Source organism: Pelecanus crispus, chromosome 2 (genome assembly GCF_030463565.1).
Source record: "Pelecanus crispus isolate bPelCri1 chromosome 2, bPelCri1.pri, whole genome shotgun sequence".
Classification (NCBI taxonomy): domain Eukaryota; kingdom Metazoa; phylum Chordata; class Aves; order Pelecaniformes; family Pelecanidae; genus Pelecanus; species Pelecanus crispus.
The window spans coordinates 7583766-7605462 of NC_134644.1; the positions used below are offsets into that span (position 1 = coordinate 7583766).

The window sequence follows — 21697 nt, forward strand, 5'->3', positions numbered from 1 at the left end:
ACAGGGGCTGGAACCACACAGTTAGCAACGACAACTATTTATTTTGCTTTGTCTATGTGGCCCCATAAAGTACAAACTTCACCTTCAGATGTGCTGAAATTCCCAGGATGGGCACAGTACTGAAGACCTGTGCCTTCTGAATCCTCCCAGCTGGCATGCTTTCCAACTGGGAGCTCCAAGTGAAGATATACAATTGCTGACCACTGTTTAAGATCAGACAGGAAGGATCTGGGGGCATGTTTTCCAAGATGCCAGAAAGCACTGTCACCACGCCTTTTTCCATACTACTTACTGCAAACAAGTCAAGAGTATTTTGTCAATATTGTAAGTTACAACCTGACTGACCTGTATCCAAATCCAATCTATTTTATAACTTTTTCTGTCCCTTAAGGAACAGATTTTGCTCTCTGATCACACCCAGTTAGAAAAAAAATCACTGTATCAGACCTGGATGGAGCGATCAGATTATTGCATCATCACAAAACTAAAGATCTCCCCAAATCAGATCTATCTTTACAACAAGGAGTAAGAACTGTGTAACCAAATGTTTCTTAAATTAAACTATTTTACTAGAAGAATTAGTAGACCACTACATTTTGAAGCAGACAGGAAATGAGAAGAAAAATGGTATTCCCAAGCTTGCTCACCTCCTCAGCCCCAGCGGTTGGTGTAACAGCCAATCTAGGCTCCGGTGCTAATTTCACGACATCAGCGAAGGACTCATTCGTCTCAGCTACAAGCCCTGCAATGAGAATCACAATCCTGATCAATGCAGAAAGCACGATGAGGGATGTGCCTTGACTCCCTGGCAAATTAATACATTATATTGATCTCCTCTGGTCAGGTCAGCATTCAGGATTGAAGGATAAATGGCAGAAGATTTTACATTCCAACACGCTAGCCCGGGAAGTGGGGACTCTGTGATTGAGTTTTTGCCAATCACTCAATTCGTACCCTGGAGAATAGGTAAGCAGCAGAAATGCTACTCAACAATATCAGTAATTATTTATGGTTACAACAATACAGTAAACAGCAGTGAAAATATATGGAAGCAAGGGATCCAAGGACAAAATGTGACTAAACAAAAAAGGAAGAGAAATGAAAACACTGTCAAGAAAATATGCTACAAATTATTAAATATGTTTATATATAAGGAAGAAGAATAATAGGGGAGTTCTGCTACTACAGCATTTTGCTTTGCAAGCGAATTGCAGCATTTCAGGAGTTCCTTGTTACACCTGCTAAGAACCCCAGGCTAACTGCAGAACACTCTACTTGTAGAGGTACACTGTAATATTATTAAGGAGCCCTTGACATCAATATTTCATTTATATTAGCAAGTCTTCACTTTTATTCAATTCCTTTGCCTGGCCAAGAGTGAGTCAACTGAAGGCATCAATCAAAAATGCCATTTGGAAACACACACAGCAAGCCCCTGGGGCTTGGCTGGCAGAGTACCTGAGCTAAGGAGTCCCTCCATCAGCATGGCATCTGAAATCTTCACTCAAATGCTCTGTCAACCAAGCCTCAAGATTTCATATGCCAGACTGGCACAGGGAATTCACATCTTCCACATATATGAAATAACTGCACAAACTTTAATGACGGTTCCACATTTCAGATGCATTCATGGACAAGGAATTTGCCTACAGCATTAGGTGCTGGGAAGCTTCCGGTAGCTTCTGAAGCAGTAGGCAAAGTCTGAGTACAGAGAAAAACAGTTTGGAAACTTGGCCGACAAGGTGGAAAAACGGTCCCATTGCGGCTTCAAACATACTGATAATCTAACAGTACTGTTTCCACTGTCCTGCAAAAGCGCACTTTGCCAGACAGAACCCTTGTGTCTTTTCTGGAAATAAAGAGAAGAGCATGCTGTGTGCATTAAACCCATCGACTCAAGTTTGGCTGTGCGATTTTCTGTGCTGTTTTCAAATGCAAGAGAGCATGTAGTCTTCAGATGCTATAATGTGACAGCAGAATTTGCTTCTAAAATTAAAACTTGGCTGATTTCTTCTGATGGCTGATGTTATCTTTTCCATGCTTGTCGCAATCTCATGATCTTACATGAACTTGTACAGAAGCTATCTGTGTCTTAAGGTCCAAATCCTAAAGCTTCTAGTCAAAAAAAACTGAGGCTAACAAAAGTTGGCCTAAAGAAGGACTTCAGAATTTGATACACATTCCTTGATTTGTTTAGCTGTAAGATATTAGAAACTGTTTTAAAATAGATAAATAAAATTTCTTGCCTAAGATTCAACTCTTAAATGGCTGATGGCCCACCCTTAACATACACCTGCATGCATTCATGAACATTAATACACCCGCATGCATAAGTTAATTAACACTTTAAGCCTGGGACTCGGACTGTTGCATTACAGTGAGTGATGTAGTACAGCAAGCAAAATGACTGGTCAACCCCAAGATTTATGCTTTTACAAGAGAAAGTGCATAGTTGAGCACGGAGCGCAGGACACCTTGCATATCCTTCGTCTTGACGTTTAAAAGCTGGAAGATACATAGAGCTTTAATAATATTTAGTTGGCCAGCAGTATTACTGGTCCTGTCATCCCTGCCCTCTCTGATCATCTTTACGAGGACTGATCTGTTGTTTGGTTTGACCATTTCAGCAATGCAGTTTACAGCCTGCTCCACAAACCAGAGCAGCAGGCTACACCAACCCCTTCAGTTGGCTGTATTCTTCCAAGAGCAGCAGATGGAGGTAGCAACTCAACACATTAAGGTCCTAGACCTTCCCCTGTCAGTATCAACAGTTTCCAGGCCCCATCGCTTGGCTGAGAAGCAGCCCCCAGACTTGCATTATAATGTAAATGTTATTCTTGGGCCTGATCCAAGCATACTAAGAGCAAAAAACCCTCTTTGACCTGAGTGACCTTCCAGTCAGATCCACACAGCTTTATTCTCCCCTCATTTTCAGTAATGTTAATCCCAAGTATTAACCAACTGAAATTAAATGCCCAGACAGCTCAGAAGTATCTCCTTACAGTCTTACCGTGAATTGCTCTGTAAGCACTTCCTAAACAAGCAGAGTTGGCGGTATCAATAGTGTACACCGGTGCACTGAACACATCACACAGGACCTGAGAAGTATCAAAGCATCAGTTACGCATGTCCATGAGAGACGGGATAAGCAATCCCCTATCACTGCTTAGGAAAACAACTACCACACACCCCAGCCAAGCATTTGGGTACTCATGGAACGAACCACTGCAGGCAACAATGACTCCTGAACTTGTCACACAACAGGGTATGGGTAAATCTGAGTTAGAAAGGTAACTGCAGCCAAGAAACAAAGTCCCATTTCTCTCCAGATCTCTTTATTACAAGTTCAGAGGAGTCTGGGTTCAAGCATCGTCTCCCTCATAAGCCCACACAATCAGCCCACACCAAAGGCTTACATCAGGGCAAGGAGATCTGCTCAGGAACCCACAGCTGGTGCCTGTTTTCTTCCATTGCAGTTATGGCTGAGCCAAGTGGGAAGGAAGGAGAGAGGAACCAGTCATGGCTCCTCAGTTCTCAACTTTGATAAAGTAAAAGCTCCAGCAGTACGAAGGCCTGCTAAGCCTGTCTTCTTCACCTCCACCATTCCCATCATATTAGGGTTAGCAGGAAGAATGACACAGGAGCTGGTTATACAGTCTCTACATCTACCAGGAATTTTCCTGTATTTGAGGGATCCTTAGCTATGAAGATATACCAAGACGCTTCTCAACTTGGCTTGAGCAATACAAAGAAAATTTTACAGGCAAAGAATTTGTTACAGTATCCCACAGATACTAAAGTTATTTGACCGCACATTGTTCTGCACTGAAATCGACACCAGGCATCTGGCATTCACAGAGTACCTGTGCTCCTCCCCATGGTATAGGTTTAGGAAAAGAGGTACAGAAGGGGAAAAATGAAGACATATTTGGATAGGGACACAGGAGGTTCAATAACTCTTTTCCGAAAACACTGTCAACAAACTCTTTCCATTTTGGTTTCATCACCTCTAAGATTGCAGGTATCCCTCAGGCTGAGCAATGCAAGATGCAGGTACCAATTCAAATTTAACTTGTGCTGGTTTTATTACTTTTGCCAAAGGGAACAGTGTATCACCCAATTTATATCCATACAATGAAGTCTAAAATAAGGCCACAGTGTCCAGAAATCCAAATCATTTGGATTAGTGATCTGCAGCCCCGATCCAGCAATTTACAGCCCTATTGATCATGGGCCCCAGGGCTTCACAAAAGATGACTAAGAAATTCAATGCATATATACTATAGAAAAAATAGTATGTGACATTTCTAAAGGATTTTTCCTCTTTCTCTGAAAGTTTGTGGGGAACCTGCCAATCAAAACCTTTGAAAATCACCAGTTTTCATAATTTTAAACAAGAGTGGCTAGTTGCTAGCTAGAATCCAACGAAAGCCTGAGCTTATACACTTAAAACACTCTCTTCTGGTAAGATAGCCAAGTCAGTATTGCCTAACTTTGCTTGCAAGCAAACATTGAGCAATACATGAGCTTCAGTGCTAGAGGACAAATGGAAAATTAATCATGGTATCTATTAAAAAGCCCTCTGGAAATGATAAGGTCACAGAGTGCTGGTTCCACTGCCCATCCTGCCAGCCAATACTACCGTATTCTTTCAGCACATTCCCCATCTGCTTCTTCATCTCATCTCTAATAGGTATTTCTTGTCTTAAGCTTGAATTGTACTTTCCGACAACAGAGGTCGTCTTTTTTTTTTTTTTTTTGCATCTCTGCAGAGCCTTATACAATGCAGCTCTACTCTATACTGAATGCTAATAAGTGCTGTAATACTACAAATAATAACTACCTTTTGTGCCACATGATTAGAAAATTCAAATTATTCAAAGTTCATATATTTAGTAAGTCATTTGAAACTGTGGTCTCTCTCATGAATCATTTTAAAAGAAACTGTTAGAGGTTTTACTGTTAAAAATATTTCACTGTGTTTCACATGGTCATTAATCAAGCACCACGTATGTTATAAAAAGCTTCCCAGAACAGTGGAGAAAGCTGCCCTACTATATTTTTTTTTAAGAGATTTTGCTAAGTTGCCTCCTTTGCAGTGTAAAATATAGGAGTTACTGAATGTTGATTAATTAAATGATAGTCTTTTGTAGCCCTGGAACAAATTATCCAAAATTGACCATGATAAGGGTGGAAGCTGTTATTCTTCATGCAACTGATATGGTTTCTAAGGTTTTGATTGAATTAAAAAGGAGGATCCAATTAACCAGTGACTGAATTAAGTGGATGACACTGTATTGATCATATTATTTTAAGACAGTTCTAATGAGTTTTAAAAAGCAGCTGTATTGTTACACATGAAAAGCAAGCACCACAGCCACCACTCTCCCATCCCCACAATTCTTCAGCTGTGCATGTGGCAGAATCACATGTTACAAAATCATTCAGTTCTCTGCATTCATTCCACAGCAAGGAAATCCTCCTGGCACCTATACTGGAAATACAGCTTTAAAATCAAACTCATCTATTAATCCAATCTCTTTCCTGACGTATTCTTAGTAGAATTACTCCAGTAGGGACCAATGTTTTAAGCAATTAGCCTATCAGTTAATTTTCCAACGTCAAGTGCCTAAGCAAAATAACCAAAGCAGATGAAGGTAAGTGACATCTACAGGCAAAACATGCCAAATTTGTTTGTGTCCCAATCAGCTGTACAAGCAATGGTTATACAAACATGTGGTTTAGATGCCTTAGGAGAGAGAGCGCTTTTTGCTCTTTGCTCTTCAACCTCCATTTATTCCAGCTCAGGTTTCACAGAACAGACGAGCTTCCTTTCATATGATTGCAATTGTCAAAGAGTATGGTGTGCAGTTGAGGCTGGCCTCTAGACTCTCTCTAGCTGATGGAAAGGGATTGGCATCTCAAGAAAACAATTCACCCTGTGGTGACTAATTTCAGTGCCAGGACTTAGCCCAGGATTAAGACAGGTGCCTTTTGGTGTAAACATCTACCTCCAGGCTCAGTGTCTGCACCTCTAGTCAAAGAGGAGCTTGTCAAAGCAGTCAGTGGAGTACAGAAAGCTCTTTGGCTCACCTGAAGGGAGACATCTACGTCTGGTAAGTTAAAACACCATCCAGTTTCCTTTGCACTGTAACTGACTGGATCTCCCCTGACTATTACAGGATTGACAGATTGCATACAGACATCACATCGCAGATGACTGGATTCAGGCAAGATGAATCCCAACCCAGATGTCTAGTTCTGTGATAGCAAAAGCCAGGTGAGAGGCCTCTCACCATTTGCGTGCAAGTCTTTGCCATATCTCCGTGGGCAGAAACAGGAAGCACGCAGTACTCTGTTCTCAAGACGACAGATGAAGGATCTTAACCAGGGCTGGATGTGCAGCAACAGCAGCAGAAGAGGAAGATGGGAAGAGGGAGACTATACAGAAGCGTCGCCTCGCCCCAGTATGTGACACAAGGCTAACAAGTAACAGATACTCAGAACAAGGGCAGGGCTTGGGGGTTTGTTTGGGTTTTTTTGTTTGTTTGGAGTGGGGTTTTTTGAGTATTCAGCACCAGCAAAATCCCCCTCTGGTTTAAATCCATGGTCCAAATTTGGTCTGAATGACAAAAACTACAAAAATCTCAGGTATCGTATCAAGTCTCTTGATTTCTTTGCTGATTGATTTGATGTAAGTGATGACACCTGGAAATTACCAGTGCTTCAGATACACATTCATAAAACTAGTAAAAAAACCTTTAAAGTTCAATACAAAATTAGCATTGGGCTAACAGTTTCCACACTAAACTTGAAAAAAGCCCGAAGACCTGCAGCAGATTCACAATCCCATATCCACACCTTCCTGTGCAGCTGCAGTGATTTGGATTCAGTACATCAAAATAAAACTGCAGATGTAACTGCAAGTTCAGTTCAAAGTACTTACCTGTAAGATCTTTTTATTGTGAGATGCACCACCAGTAGCCAAAATCCTTGTTCTGGGCACTGCAATGCAATACAACACACAGATCAGACTGAAAGTGCGTATTGTCAAGATTTGCACTACTGAACCATGCAATGAGAACAAGGAGGTGGGAGTCAGATAGTCTGGGCTCTCTCTCTGTACCTCTAATTTACCTTGTGTAAAAAAGGAGATAAGACTAATTACCCACCTTTCCAAGGCACATTAGAACACTTCCTTGGAAGAGGCAACATAAATATTGCAGATCTATTATTATTATAGTGCTATCAAAGTCAGGGAGATTTGCAAAAGAGATATACAATAAGAAAGGCAGAGTGTTATTATCTGGTTTGAGGTCAGATTGGTTTGGCTCATAGCTGTATATATACAAACTGACAGATAACCTTTAAAATCAGCAGTATTTTCCAAACCTATCTCCTCGTGACGTTCATCGTCAGAGTTCACTGAAACCTGGGCAATCCCTATATGCTTGAATGACAAGGAAGTGTGTCAAAAGGTAATTACAGATTGTCTAAAGTCACTTCAATAAAATAAAAAAAAAAAAAATCTGAATCTTCATCCAATGCAAATCCACAGCTTTGTGGGTGTTAAAAAAAATTATCCTGCATTCTTTAATCCTTAAAGAAACCCACCCTTCCTTCTCAGATTCCTGAATGTCTGTCCTGTGCCTCATCATTTATTTGTGTGCATGCTCCTCTGGAGCACAGCATGCAACAAGGCATACATCTATCCATAACCACAATTCAGCAAGGCATTATGAACGTGAGCAGTCCAAACGATCCGACTGAAATTCTTCAAAGGCTTAAAACAAAATAAATGCATAAATACTTTGATATCGTATATTTAAAAAATCTAAACACTTAACTACCCTGCTCTATGCCAATAATAAGTGATACCATCATGTACACCCTCCCAAAAGGGGAATTTTACTTTGGTTATTGTTTTGTTATCTTAACCTCCTTTTTAATAAAACCAAAGATAATTTATTTCTCACAAGGCAAAGTTGGTCAACTTATGCCCTAAATAACTTACTGTCATTTACCCTTTCAAGTATCTTAATGACAAAAGCCCTGAAGACAGAATTAGAAATAAAGAGAAGATGCAGCTCACCGTGCCATTTCTAGAGCCACAGCTAGGTGCTCAGATGGAGTCTAAAACCCAGACAAAGCATTGCATGGGGGACCCTATTTTACTGATAAATTTAATTTTATTTTCCTCTTTGGAGGATATTCAGTGATGCACAAATTAGGTTTTAAAAGCCATTAGGATCTCTGTCAATGTCAGTAAACAAATAAAACAAACAGCAGAGTGATTCCTCAGGGAAAACAAATTTCAATTATACCAACACAGAGTGACAGATCCCTGCCAAGATTATCACAACAACATAATAGCACAGAAACCAGTGAAAAATAACTAGTAAGCCCCTGTTCCTAGAAACCAAACTGAACTCTGAATGATTTGCCTAGTAGTCTTAATTCTGTCTTGCTAAACCTCGCTGCAAATATAAATTCTTGCAGAACTACCATATCCAACAGGAAAACACCACATTTCAGAGACAGCCAGCAAGACAGAATGAGAAACAAACATGTTTGCTACACTTCACAGCAGCTAAAACCAAAGAATGAGGTGTGCTTGCTCCCCACTGCCTCTGGAAAGGGGCTTAACAAACTGCTGGGCTATCACCATCAGCAAAGCATGGTGGACAACACAGAAGAGGTAAAGCCAAACAGCAACCACCCCCGTGAAAACTGCGAACATACCTTAGCTCAACTGCTTCTTGCACTTCCATCTGCACGCCAGCTGTCTCTCTTAGGGCTTCTGCTCTGCAACTTTGCAAATATTTCGGAGCTCTGTCAGTATATATTGCTGCCTGCTTTCACTGGCACTGTAACTGATGGCCAGGTAGGGCTGATTTGTGCCTTCTAGCTGACTCCAATGCCCCCGTAACAGATAACACTTTTGCATTAGGAATTGAGGACTGGACAGGAGACTTACTCCTTGCTAGGTCAGAAGATTCAGCTTTTGGCTACATAATCAATTTATGCCATAACTGTGATTCAGGATACTTCTATATAAATAAGCTACCATAAGAAAAATAGGGGTGAATTTACAGTGCATTAGCTATTTGACACAAACCAGTCATGAGCATACATTTACCCTACTATTAGCCGAGTTAGATATCTACCAAGAGGGCAAACAGATCTCCAGTCTAAAAGTGTTTAATGCTGATTATCTGCACACCCATCTTAATCCAGACTAATTCTTTCATAGCAAAACACTTAAGAATTATTTCAGTATATAGCTAACCTACTTGATAAAAGAAACTAACTTAATTTACACTGTGAAGTTTCTAATGTTGGGTGGACATCTCAAGTTCTAAACTGGATCAGCTCATGAGTACAAACACACAGATACACAGCAAAAAAAAAACCCTAGACTGAAGCTACATGAAGAGCAAAACCATTCATTCTCCTCCACTTGGAATAATTAGGATGTCTGGCTTCACCAAAACATATCCCAGTAGGTAACAGCCTAGTAAACCTTAGCCATCACTGTCTGACAACAGTCTGACCCGCTGTACTGGTGGGACTGACCCATCCAGGCCACGTGGAAGAGTGATCTTAGGCAAACCTGGTGCGCTGCACTTCCACAGGCAGCTCTGCGTACGGGCCGAGCAGAGGCAGCAGCTTCCCTGGTTGAGTTTCAGTCACTTCTTACAGATGAGGAGTAGGTCCCAAAAGAACTTACTTGAATTTGCTGAATTTTAGGTTTACCTCTTATTTCAATCGCTCTCCACAGAGTGAGGAAAACGCATTGATCACTGATTTCAGGGATTGTCTTTTTAATGCCAATTTTATGTGCTTCACTGAACAGTGGACATTTGCTCTGAGATGTGTAATTGGATACATCTTATAAATAAAGAAAGAAAGCCCATCATTTATGTATACAGGGGCATTAACAAAGACATCGTTCATCCATCACTAGCAGTGTTCTCAGCCAGCTGTGTTTGAATCTGTCAGGAGCTACCATCTATCCCCTACGGCAGTGCACAGAAAGAACTTAAATACAGTGTTACTGAAAAAAAAAAAAACCCAAAACAAAACAACTGTAGCAAACATAATTCATGAATTCAATTCTTTGACAGTTGAGAGAATCAGATTTAAACATCTTTTAATTAAAAGCTCCCTGCATAGTACCTAACCAACCAGTTTATTTCCTTCCTATTTAAAAATTAATGATTTTTGAGAGAGCTGATACAGAATTTTAACCCTATCTAGAAAGTGTTTGCAGCTGCACATGGCATGGTGTCATCCTGCAATATGCACATCTTCTACAGATCTATTATCTGCTGTGGAATGTGGCAACTGTTCTAACAAAATTCAGTGAAAATAATAATTCCCACTGGACGAGAGGCAGGGGGAAGACCCAAGAAGTTCTCTTATGTGGGAAGACTGAGCATAAGGCACTTTCCCACACAAGGCTGACAAGTCAGTCCACTCTACATATGTTACTGCTCATACAACAACCCCTATTCTGCCTTTCACACAGATCCAGCAAGAACTGAGTGATTTTAAAGTTCATCTCCTGGCTCTTATTCTGAGCAAAAATATTGCTTTCATTGAAAGGCACACAGGGAGAAAAAAAAGTCTGTCTAAGAAGAGAAACTACTGTTATTTGTGTTCAGCTGTTGTCAGTGGTCCCAAAAAGACTGAAGTCCTGCATCACTGTGTATTTATGAACAGAGAACTGATGCCTTCCCAGAAAAGCAAGCTGTTTAAGCAGATTAAGACAAAAAGTGGAGGAAAAACAAAGATTTTAGAAAGTGCAGACTCAGAGCATTGCCCAAGTGGACTCAGCAAGTGAGACAGTGGAACCAGTAACACAGCACGAGTCTCTCCTGAGCAGACCGACATCCCCTCTAATGGTCTTGGCACATAACCATAGCTATTAAGAAAAACAATCACATAAGCAAACTCGCATCAGTCAGAGGTTAGTGCTGATAATTAGCACCAAAAGTCTGCTGCCACATCATCTGTGCAAGGAGACTGAAGGTAGAAATTCAGCCTCCTGTTCTACCAGGAGTGGGGTCAGATCAGACTGCTGACGGGTCCGGAGGCTGAAATCGATGGGATGACTCCTGACCTCAGGGCTTACGGATCTGGCTACAGTTCAACTGGACGGTAACAACGTGCCTGTGCCAGTCCAGAATTTTGCTGGCTCATGTACCGAAAGCAGAATTTGACCTTCTATTTTGAGGCTGAAAACTCTTCAACACACAGCCCCAGGTTGTACCCCAGACTCCAGACACTCGCTGATTTTCAAAACTCCTAAAAGACATTTCCAAGCCTTCATCCAAACAACTTTGTAACGTCTTTCTCATCACAACTGAATCCATAAATAAAACAGAACAATAGAACATGCATTCAAAAAGCAGCTGATTATGCACATGAACCCATGCCAGCTATAAGCATGATTGCAAATAACTGCAATTTACAATTTGAAAGCAACGAGAAAAGTACCAGCCTCTCCTTTATTTCTCTGATTAACTCCAAACACTATAATTTCAAAAAAAGTATTTTCTAGCTTTTCATTCAAAAAAAGCCAAAACAAAAATATATGATTATTTTGTCCCATTTATGTTCCAAAATCATCCTCCTTGCATATTAAATCTTCCAAAATTCATGCTAATCTTTCTTATTCATATAAAGACTGTGAAAGTAAACTCCCACTATGGTTAAAGGTTTCTCTTGTCTATACGCTTTTAAAGCTGATAATGTACAAGGTACCGAGCACCCTTTACGTCCCTGTGAGCTCTAGGACTGGCTCCGAAGGCACTTGCTTCTCTACCTCGTTGTGCTGCACCACTTCCAACATCTGCAAGTATTTCATAACAGAGAAAAAAAAGACTGCCACAAACAGCCTTCAGCATATTAGACAATACCTACCTGACTGAGGCAAAAGTAATGTAAACTGAAACACACTCTTTTTTTCTTTTCCCCTTTTCCCTTTTTTTTTTTAATTTAGGCCAATACAACTGCCTGAGTGCATAAATTACAAGCTTGAAGCCAAACAGTCAAACAAATTCAGCCACATTTACGATTCTAAAAATACATAAAAGCTATTCAAAAACTATTTTTTAGAAGTGTTTCTGACTTTCGCTCTGAAGCATCAGCTAATTTATTACAGAAAAAAGCAAGCCATATTTGCCATATAGGTTGGCTGTTTTCCTACTTATAAGAAAAGAAGTTTTCATATTTTGTAATGTGCTTTAATTTCACTGAGGGTTTCAATTGCTCAAATGCATGTCAGAAATTTTCCAGACATAGAATTTATTCTTATTTTTTAAATGCAATGCCTGGGGAAGAAAAACAACTTTTAAGGATAGAATTGATCATCAGCCTCTAAGGCTACAGCTACTATCATACCAGCTGTAATTCAACAGGGGAAAAAAGCCTCGATTTTCTCAGCAGCAATGACAAATATGGCTAATATTCTCGACATTTACGCTACTTACATAGATAAAGTCTCTACAGTGATATAGGGGAGAACAGACACAATTCTTCTTGCTCACACTGCTGTAAGGCAAGAATAAAACCACTAAAATGAGTAGATGTGCACGCACATCTAAGTGTAACAGAGTACGAATGGTACCCGTAGTCAAGCCTTGTATGCTACTGATAGTCTAGGTCACCTTATGTTCCCAAGCAACTTCTAATAGCAGAAATTGTTCTTCATGAGGATGCCAAATTTGGCTTTCCTAAGACCTTGCTTCAATAAAGACAAAACTTGGTATTTCACAACCTGAAGCTTAAAGACACTAAATCACCTAATTCTGAAAATCTTCTTAGTCTAGCTCACTTCAGATACGAATTTAAAATTTAATGTTGACTCAGAGCCTTTCCCTTTTTGATAGATTTCAGAAAAAAAAACATAGAAAAACATGTACATAAATTCTCTCTTAACAGCACCTTAAATTATTGCAGATCACCCAAAAAATACACACAGCCTAAGATGAACTATAGGAAACAAAATCTGCTCAAGATACAACCCCACTGACAATTCAACTTCATTGACTTCAGCAGTTGTTATACAGCAGGGAAAACTTTGGTACATGAATGGTAAAGACTTATTTGGGAACAAGCAGATCAATAGTCATAACACAGTTATAACATATATATTGAGACGCTCACAACAAGACCTCTGAAGTATCTGCACTTCTTGTAGAAATACTGCAAAGCTGCAATTGCTTATCAATTTGCTGTGATTTGTTTTTTTTTTTTGAGACTCAGATCTCTACTTGACAGACTATTTTGATGAAGCCTGGGATAAATTCCAGTGGTAATGTATAAAAAAAAAAAATCCACAACCCGGCACTAGATTTTACAGCAAGGGAGGAAAAAAAGCAGGAGATTCAGACCAAAAGTTTTTGTAGATACAGGATGAGTATTTTGGAAAAATATTTCTGTTAAAGCTTTTAAGGAATGAAATGGAAGACAAATCAGAAGGACCCCTTAAAATCTGTTTGGTCAAGACTGAAAATGTATTTAGGGAAAAGTCCTCTCCTGAAGACATTATTACTAGAAGTAATTTAATAAACCCTTGCTGTTTCTAACTTGGATACATTCTTGGTTCTGAATGAATTCCTTAAAGAAAAAATAAAGTAATATATTTCATGAATTAGCAAGGTAAAATGGGTTCATGTTCCAATGGAACTGGCTTACATCAGGTTTAATTTTTTATTTTTTGGCCACTCAAACTTTTCCTCTTTTGTTACCCAAAGTTTGGATATGCCAAGAAATGTTAAACTTAAGAACAATGTGCATTGGGGAAAAATACTTCATCACCACAAAAACTATTCAGCAGTTGTTCAAACATCCATAAAGTAGCCAAGGCTCCAATTAAAGGCTTAACATAACAAAGCACAACCTGCTTTGATTTACCCCATGCTTCCACAATTATTCGTAGACTCTTGGCAACACCTCTACCTTCACCTTCCACTTCAGAATTCCTGTCATTCAGCAAATAAACATGAAATTTGGAACCAATGTGACAAATTAACTGATTCTCAAAAAATATTCTGAAGCAGGTGGTACCAGTCTGAAAACAAAACCTAGAGGAGATCCAAACTCCACATTTGAAATCTAGCCATCACATTCAGGTCTTTAATAACCTACCTACAGAGCGCTCCAAAAATGTAAAAGGTCAGAGTGGACCATCTGCTTAAATGAGATCACACAACTTTCACACAGTGATCCCACCAGCCAGACCAGCTCTGCATTCACGGAACTACAGTAATCTGAAGATGACGCAGAACCTCAGCTGAAGGACTCAAAGTGACAGAGAATTTACTATGTCTACTGGCTGTTTTCATGTTTAATACCTTTAAGTTAAATATTTGCACTTTTCCCATAATTTAGATTTTTTTTTTTTTCTTTAAACTTCTAGTCACTTGATCTTTGTGGCTTTAGCCTTCCAGTTAAAACATTACTAGAGATTGGTGTTTCCCCTTTATGTGTTGGCACTTACAGACCACAATTAAATTGCATCTTGTCTTTCTTTTTGATAAGCTAAGGATATTAAGTTCTGGTACTCATTAAAAGGCGTAATTTCAAGATCACAAAGCACTGATGCTTAGTGCTGCTGGTATACAATCAGTGCCTAGCAGAAATGTCTTCACCACTGAAACCACTACCAAAAAAGAGCAGAGTTGGTAAGAGCATTAAAAATGTCTACTCTAGAAGTATCTGACACCGCACATTGTCATTTTGCCTATGCAAATATTTAGTAGGAAAGTACCAGTTTATAAAAACTCCTGATAAATCACAGAGAACCTTGCAGTAGAAAACTGCCTGGCTTCTTGGGAGAATATTCCAGCTTTGAAGGTCTGTAGCTCCAACAGACACACGCTCTGCAGAGTCCTGTGGTAGGACATCAGGTGTCCTACGGTCCCCATCGCAGGAAGCCCCGGAGTTCAGGGGGGCTCTGCACTGAGCTACACATCAGCGCCTCTGGGAACCCTGGAAATGCAAACTTACAATGCCTGCTGCTCAGTTCCCAGGACTCGAGGCGAAACATTCACGCAAAGTCAGGAGCACGCAAGATGTTCCCAGAAATTGGGTTTTTAAAAAATAAATAAATAAATACATAAAAATCACTGCTACCTTAGGCATTTTCCACTGACTAAACCCAACAATTTTATGCGCTCTGTTGCTAGCACTGCAGCACAGCTCAGTATTTCCTCACAATATTCTGACACATGAGAAATTCGTGCTGGAAATGCAGCAAAATATACACCCTCCCATGTCTATCACAATTCTGAAGTGTATAATTACCACATGTGGCTTTACAGATCACACACATCAGTAAATAATGCTTGCTACTGAGTTATTTAGAAACACAAAAACCATCATTGTTTCATTTTTAAAAACTATTTGTCCTCATATACAGCAATATTCAGCGTTGCAAATCTTCTAAGGGAAATAGAAAATTACATTGGCAAATCAACATATGACACCATCCATCGAAGGTTAAAATGAGAAAAGCAAGGAAGGAGATAAATGAGCCGCCCAAGGTCACACAAAATCAGTAGAACAACCAAGAATAGAACAAAGGCCTCTTCATTACTTGGATCACAAATGCATTCGATTCTGCATTAGTTAATCTGCAGAGTCTGTGCATCAGTAGCAAGACATGTCCACAGGAGAAAATATAATAATAATCAGCTGCAAGTTCAGCATTACCTAAAGCCACAGGACATAATTAAAAGGTACAGGGTGCGATGACTTGACCTTGAATGCCACTTGAGTGAAGAGAGGAAAGAACATCCTGCCAAGTAGCTTGATTTCAGAGAAACCCAAACCACCACAAACTTGGGGAAAAATCAGTCTGGGATCTAGATTTGCAAACCAGATCTCTACCAGATCTCAGGACTACTCTGCTTCCCTCAACACTGGTCTTTGCATTTTATCAACAACATTAACAAAGGCCTCTAGAAATGCAACAGAAAAGAGTCAAGGCTCAAGTATCATTTTATTTTTGCAAAGGATAAGCCAGCTGAAAAACAGAAAAGAACTTATAAAATAAGGCAATTTGGGTGCTTTCTTTACAAGATTTTTCAAAAGAATTATTACAACTATTTTGGCATCCCCAAATATTGCCTGTAGCTCTTCTTCTCCTAGTCCTGTAAGACGGTTTTGTGTTTGGTGCTGGTGAAGAATTTTTCTTCTTGATTTTTCTTTTCAATACCTCCTAGTCCTCTCAATAGAAGTAACCTACAGGTTGTAAAGTACTTCGCAAGAATAAAATTAATTGATAGGAGGGTGTACCGGCTCACAAAACACTAGGTTGAGGTGGCAGAAAATCTCTTTATTTTGTTTGTTCAATGAAGTTCCATATGCCAAGAAGGGAAGCAGATATCTTGAGCAGGAAACATTTGCTCCTTTTGCTCCCTAAAAACTATACCAAACTTACTATCAGAAAAAAAAAACCACACTGACCTTCTAATACATAACTGCGGTGGGTTACTTCACTCCTCTGAACCTCTTTCTTTTTGTACCTACAGAATACAGCGCTGGGGACTGCTTGTACCAGTTGAGACTCTGAGCACTACTAAAGTGTTCTGTTATTAATAAACCTGCTGCTTTCCAAGTGGATTATTTATAAATGAATTTTGTGACCTCTGGCAGGCTAGAACTAAACAGAGAATACAGTTTTTTCCCCCTTTAACTGAAAAATAAAGGCTACAGAAAGATGAATAGAGAGAAGCAATTAATATTTCCTAATAATTGTCATACTGAATGGGAGAACTGCTATGTTTCTCGGAGTTTCTGTACAGAAAGGTTCCAGGTAACTATTCATTCACGGGGCTGGGTTCATGTAAATTGGATGCTGTTGCCAAGCAACTATAGGTGCTAAGGAATGAAATACAGTCTGCAGAAACCTAATAGCCTGGAGAGAAAAAGAACTACAATCTGAGATTTATGGCATATATAAAAGGAAAAGAGTCATTCTCCCACACACAAAGAACACAGATACTTTATTATAAATGTCCTTAGCGTGTTTTTCTAAGGCATAATTAAGCAATAAAATCCCCACTCTACCCCAAATCAAACAGGTAAATTTTTTTTAATGTTTTGTTCATTAAGCTTTCTAGAAATAGATCTTGAGAAATTAGCTTCCAAGACAAAAAGCTAAAATTTAACCCAAAGATCTTTCTTTTTGCACAAATGTTAGCTATACAGACAGCACTGCAACTGCCAATCAGCTATCTACTTTACCTTCTTATGTTTTTATGCCATGCTCATTAACATTGCATCTGATCATCAGAAATTCTCTTTAAGCTTATTAAGATTTTAAAATATTTTTAGCAAGTTAATTAGAATACATTAACAGAGCTCATCTGTGTTCACCCATCATGCATATTTTATTTTATTCAGGCAAATTGCTTTTAAATGAAATATTAGACCTAGGAAGGGTACACTGTTGGGTACTGAACAATACAACCCCTTAGTATAAACATCCACTCCCAAACACCCTAATAACTTCGTGCTACTGGAAAGTGGGGAGATTTCCTGATGGCATAGGGTTGGTTTTTTGTGTTGTTTTTTTAGTGCCTGCCTTTATCACAATCCCCTCCAGCTGGGGTGTGGGCACACAGACCTGGTGGATCATCCTAGTATCTGAACCATCCTTAGTTGCCTTCATGTTCCCGTACAATCAATAAAAGTTAAAACCACCAAGAGACCACTGCAATGGGAACCAAAGGTCCAGCTAAGGAGAAGGAAAGAATGTCTTCAACCCCTCACTCACACTGTAGTTCAAAGGCTTTTACAAATTCATATTTGGTGGTGTTTTCTTTTTCTCCCGCTGACAGTCTCTGAAATATCATTTGGTCTTAAGGCAGGAGCCCAATTAGAAGCTCTGGCATGGTGTGGCACAGGTTTCTCAGAGGCAGAGGTGCACATGGATTTGGCAGAACAGCAAGAACAGCTCACAAAGAACACTTTAGCTCACAAAGAATGCTTTAGCTAGCATTATAAATTCCTCCCTTTAATGTGCACTAAATGTCACCAAATTCAATCACATAAAATTAAACAACAGTTTATGAGGAAAAGGGAGACAGCAAAAACTACCTTGGGGTATTCTCAGCATGCCACTTGCAGAATTTCACTCAAGTGAGATGAAGTCCATCACTGGACACTGAAAAGTAACTACAATACTACTATAGTAAGACGTTCCTCAAGCTCCTGCTATACATTCACTCAATCCGGTCAAATATAACATCTTTGAAATTGTTGCTTTAGACTCCATATGGCCCAAATCCTTCCAATCTAAGGAAGGATGGAAAATCACACCCATTTCATCAACAGTTCTTAAGCTAAGCGGTTACCTTTAGAGATCTGCATAAATAAAAGGATGAACAAAGTTTGCCAACCTCATGCTTGATTCAGATTTTGCACTCTCGCTGCATTTCAATTAACCTGCCACAGATTGCAGGGCTGACATATTTGATTCAGATAGTAAAGAAAACACTCTTTAAAAAACAACAGGTCTGAAGCTTTTGATGAGCGATCATACAATCCCTATCAAAACACACATTTAAATCTCAGTCACCACACATTTCATGATCTGCATCATTAAGACTGTCTGGTTTGAGGGATTTTGATAATCTCTTTTACAATCTATAACAGTTCTTTATCTCCAAGGCACTGATGCCTTTTAACCAATGATCATTATTTAGGTATGCTTTGCGCCTGTAGCCTTCCCTGAGATGTTAATCTCTTCAATTTAGATGCTGCTCTTTTATAAACTGCTGTCATACTCCCCGTGTTTTCTCTCACTGATGAACCCCAAAACTGGACGCATTTCATCTAGCATTTGGCTGAACACATCAGCCATGCTGGCACAGGGGAATTTTAATCACAGCTGGGCAATTCTATGGTAAGCTTTTCCAAAGGCCAAGAGAAAAGAACGATATCAATGGGTGGAGTCCCTTTTCTCTGTACAAATCACTATCGATTGCTCTGAATCTAAAACCACCCTGTCATAACCTTTTCCTTCTATTTCTACGTTTATTAATCAACTCAAACATCAAAAGCGTAAGCTGCAGTCTGCACTTTCTCCTCAAGCTTGACTGAGCAGAAGTTTTGCCTTTTAAAGGAATTCTCTGCCATCCACAGTCGGAGCAGAGATTTCACCTCCCTGCCACGGAGCTGGAGTCAGGCAGCTGCCCTGGCCGCAGGGATCAGCCGGGATCTCTCCCCAGCACTCCCTGCATGCTGAGTAACGCATCAAACAATCCCAACAACCTCTTTGTTGGCATTAAAGAACACAAACTGCCTTAGTTTATTTTGTAACATTTAGGCAGAGATATGTCCTATCCTAAGGAAAACACCCACCCAGAAATCAATATAAATTTCTAGTAGCATCCTAATTGCAAAGAGTAAGGCTTGAATGAGCAATGAAGACAAACTGACATTTTAATGTCATTTGGAGTGACAAAAGACACTGAAATATGTTTACAATTAAGAGTATGCAGTAGCAAAAGGAGGGGGAAAGTAAAGCATGACTACCAGACAATAGCAAAAGAAAATGCAATTTAGCAAAGCACGTTTTGTCATTGGCCTACCCTGGTGCGCGCTCATTGTTCCTACAATGGAAATAGTGACTCAGTTATCCAAGCCAGCACAATTTTAACAAATCCCTACAATCTCACCGCTAGAGCTGCATCTGTAGTACAGCTACGCTCAAGCTCACCTGGCTCGGGATTTTAATGAGAACCTGGAGCTCTCCACTGCTTACAGAAACTTCCGTGTTAACCCAACCTTCCCCAGAGCACCTCACCCACCCCAACCCCCTGTCTCACTCTGCCACACCTCCAGAGAAGTTTCCACTACCTTTATTAAAAAGCTGCAAAACTCCTCGGGTCTGTCCTCTTTCTCTTCCCCTTCTCCCAAACCAACTGCACAGAGGGCTCATGACCAATTCTTTCCTTTAAATTTTCTTCTGCAGAGGCCAAAACCTTCCACTACCTAAAACCCAGCCCCATCTAAGTATGGGACATCACTGAACAGCCACTGACTCTATCAAACAAATTTTTTTTTTTTTTTAAAGTAAAAGGCTGCTCACATCTTCCTTTGAAATGGCAAAATGACAAGGTTTTCCATCTAGGTACATCCTCTGGGTACCCGAGATGTCGTTCACCACATACACCAAAATACAACACATTCTCTGAGTCCCATTCACTACATTATAACCAGTCCTTGCATAAAACAGCAGCCAACAAAAATGCACAACATCTTTCCCCAATTCCTCACAGTTAACACATTAAGTGGCAATAAAGGGTGCAATGACTTTCCAAGGGCATGTACCTGTTTAATTATTCAAAAGAAAATTGACTCAGGCACCATGGTATGAAACACTAAAATATGCAAACGAAGTAAATTATGGGGGAAAGCAACAAAAGAGAAAAAAAAGGATCATGGTGAGAGGAACATATGGGGGCAGATTCTGATCTCCTTGTGTACCAGAGTTTCTCTATATACTTGTGTATAAGAAGAAAAGGTTGTGAAGTGACAGAGAAATTATTATTTACTCATTTCAGTACTCTGACTAGGGTCTTGAAACAATCTAACCATGCCTAGAATTTCCTAAGAGAGTGTTATTTTCACCTATATACATGAAGCAATTTCAGAAAAAGGAATGTTTACACCTTTCTAAACAATCATATCTTACTGCTGGGAAAACACTTACTTGTTTCAACAGAGGCTGTATAGAACGGAAGAAAAGATGCGGGATCTGATCCCTGAGTAAATCTTATTCATTCTAAATTAACGGCCTGAAATAACTCACTGAAATAATAAGAATAGGTTAACAGAAAGATATCATACTACCAATTCGAGTTATTTGTCCATAAAACATGAATATCCCACTAAAACAAAGAGCATTTGATTTTAGCTTGGACCAAAGCAAATGTCTTTCCAATCAAGACATCTAGTGAATTGAATGTCTCTTGTAAGCAGGTGCTACTGTGTTATATTTTCATCCAAACTGCTGAGAATAAGCTAGAAGAAAATGACAAAGTAAATTGAACAAGAAAGTGTCTGATCTTGATGAATAATTCAATGATGCAATGCAACAAATACTGATTTTTTTTCCTGGTAAAGGCAGTTTACAACTGTCCTTTACTTAGAAAAATGACCTTCTCATGGTAATTATGCTTTTGTCTTTAGGCTCTGGATGACAGTCTCACTAATACTCATGATTCCAGTTCACAACTCTGTTGCTCGTCTCAAAGCGCTCCACTCCTGCTGTATCATCTAATCTTTTTTTAATAAGATAATCCAACTACTGAAGAACTTTAACTATGATATTAGGCACCGTGGTCACTGACTATTCTTTAACTATTTTGGTTATTTTCCTTGGGTCTTAAAAAGCACAAAAGTATCTTTTAATAGAGCTCACAGAGTCACAGCCTGCACATGCAGCATGATGTACTAATCAAGGCAGGAACAATGCCATCAGCCAGGAGTACGGCAGCTCAGTGGACACCCAACACCTTCTTACAGCCACAGGGAGAACCTGGAAGCTAAGGATTTTATGATCCACGTTCAGGATTGTCTGAACCCTAACAAAAGTACGTTACACCAACTTTTGTCTTCTATCTGTTAAAAGGCATTAGAGTAGAACTACAGCTGGAAAGCAGGATTCAGGGCT

General features: G+C 39.6%; 1 protein-coding gene across 1 annotated transcript in view; it reads right to left on the minus strand.

Annotated features, from left to right (window-relative positions):
- XYLB (xylulokinase) overlaps positions 1–21697 on the minus strand; it is an 83284-nt gene that overhangs the window by 7397 nt on the left and 54190 nt on the right. Inside the window, exons 16-18 of the mRNA XM_075705683.1 lie at positions 6947–7005; positions 3011–3098; positions 648–742 (exon numbers count right to left, since the gene is read on the minus strand). Coding sequence (XP_075561798.1) covers positions 648–742; positions 3011–3098; positions 6947–7005 — 242 coding nt within the window. The remainder of the gene's footprint in view (positions 1–647; positions 743–3010; positions 3099–6946; positions 7006–21697) is intronic.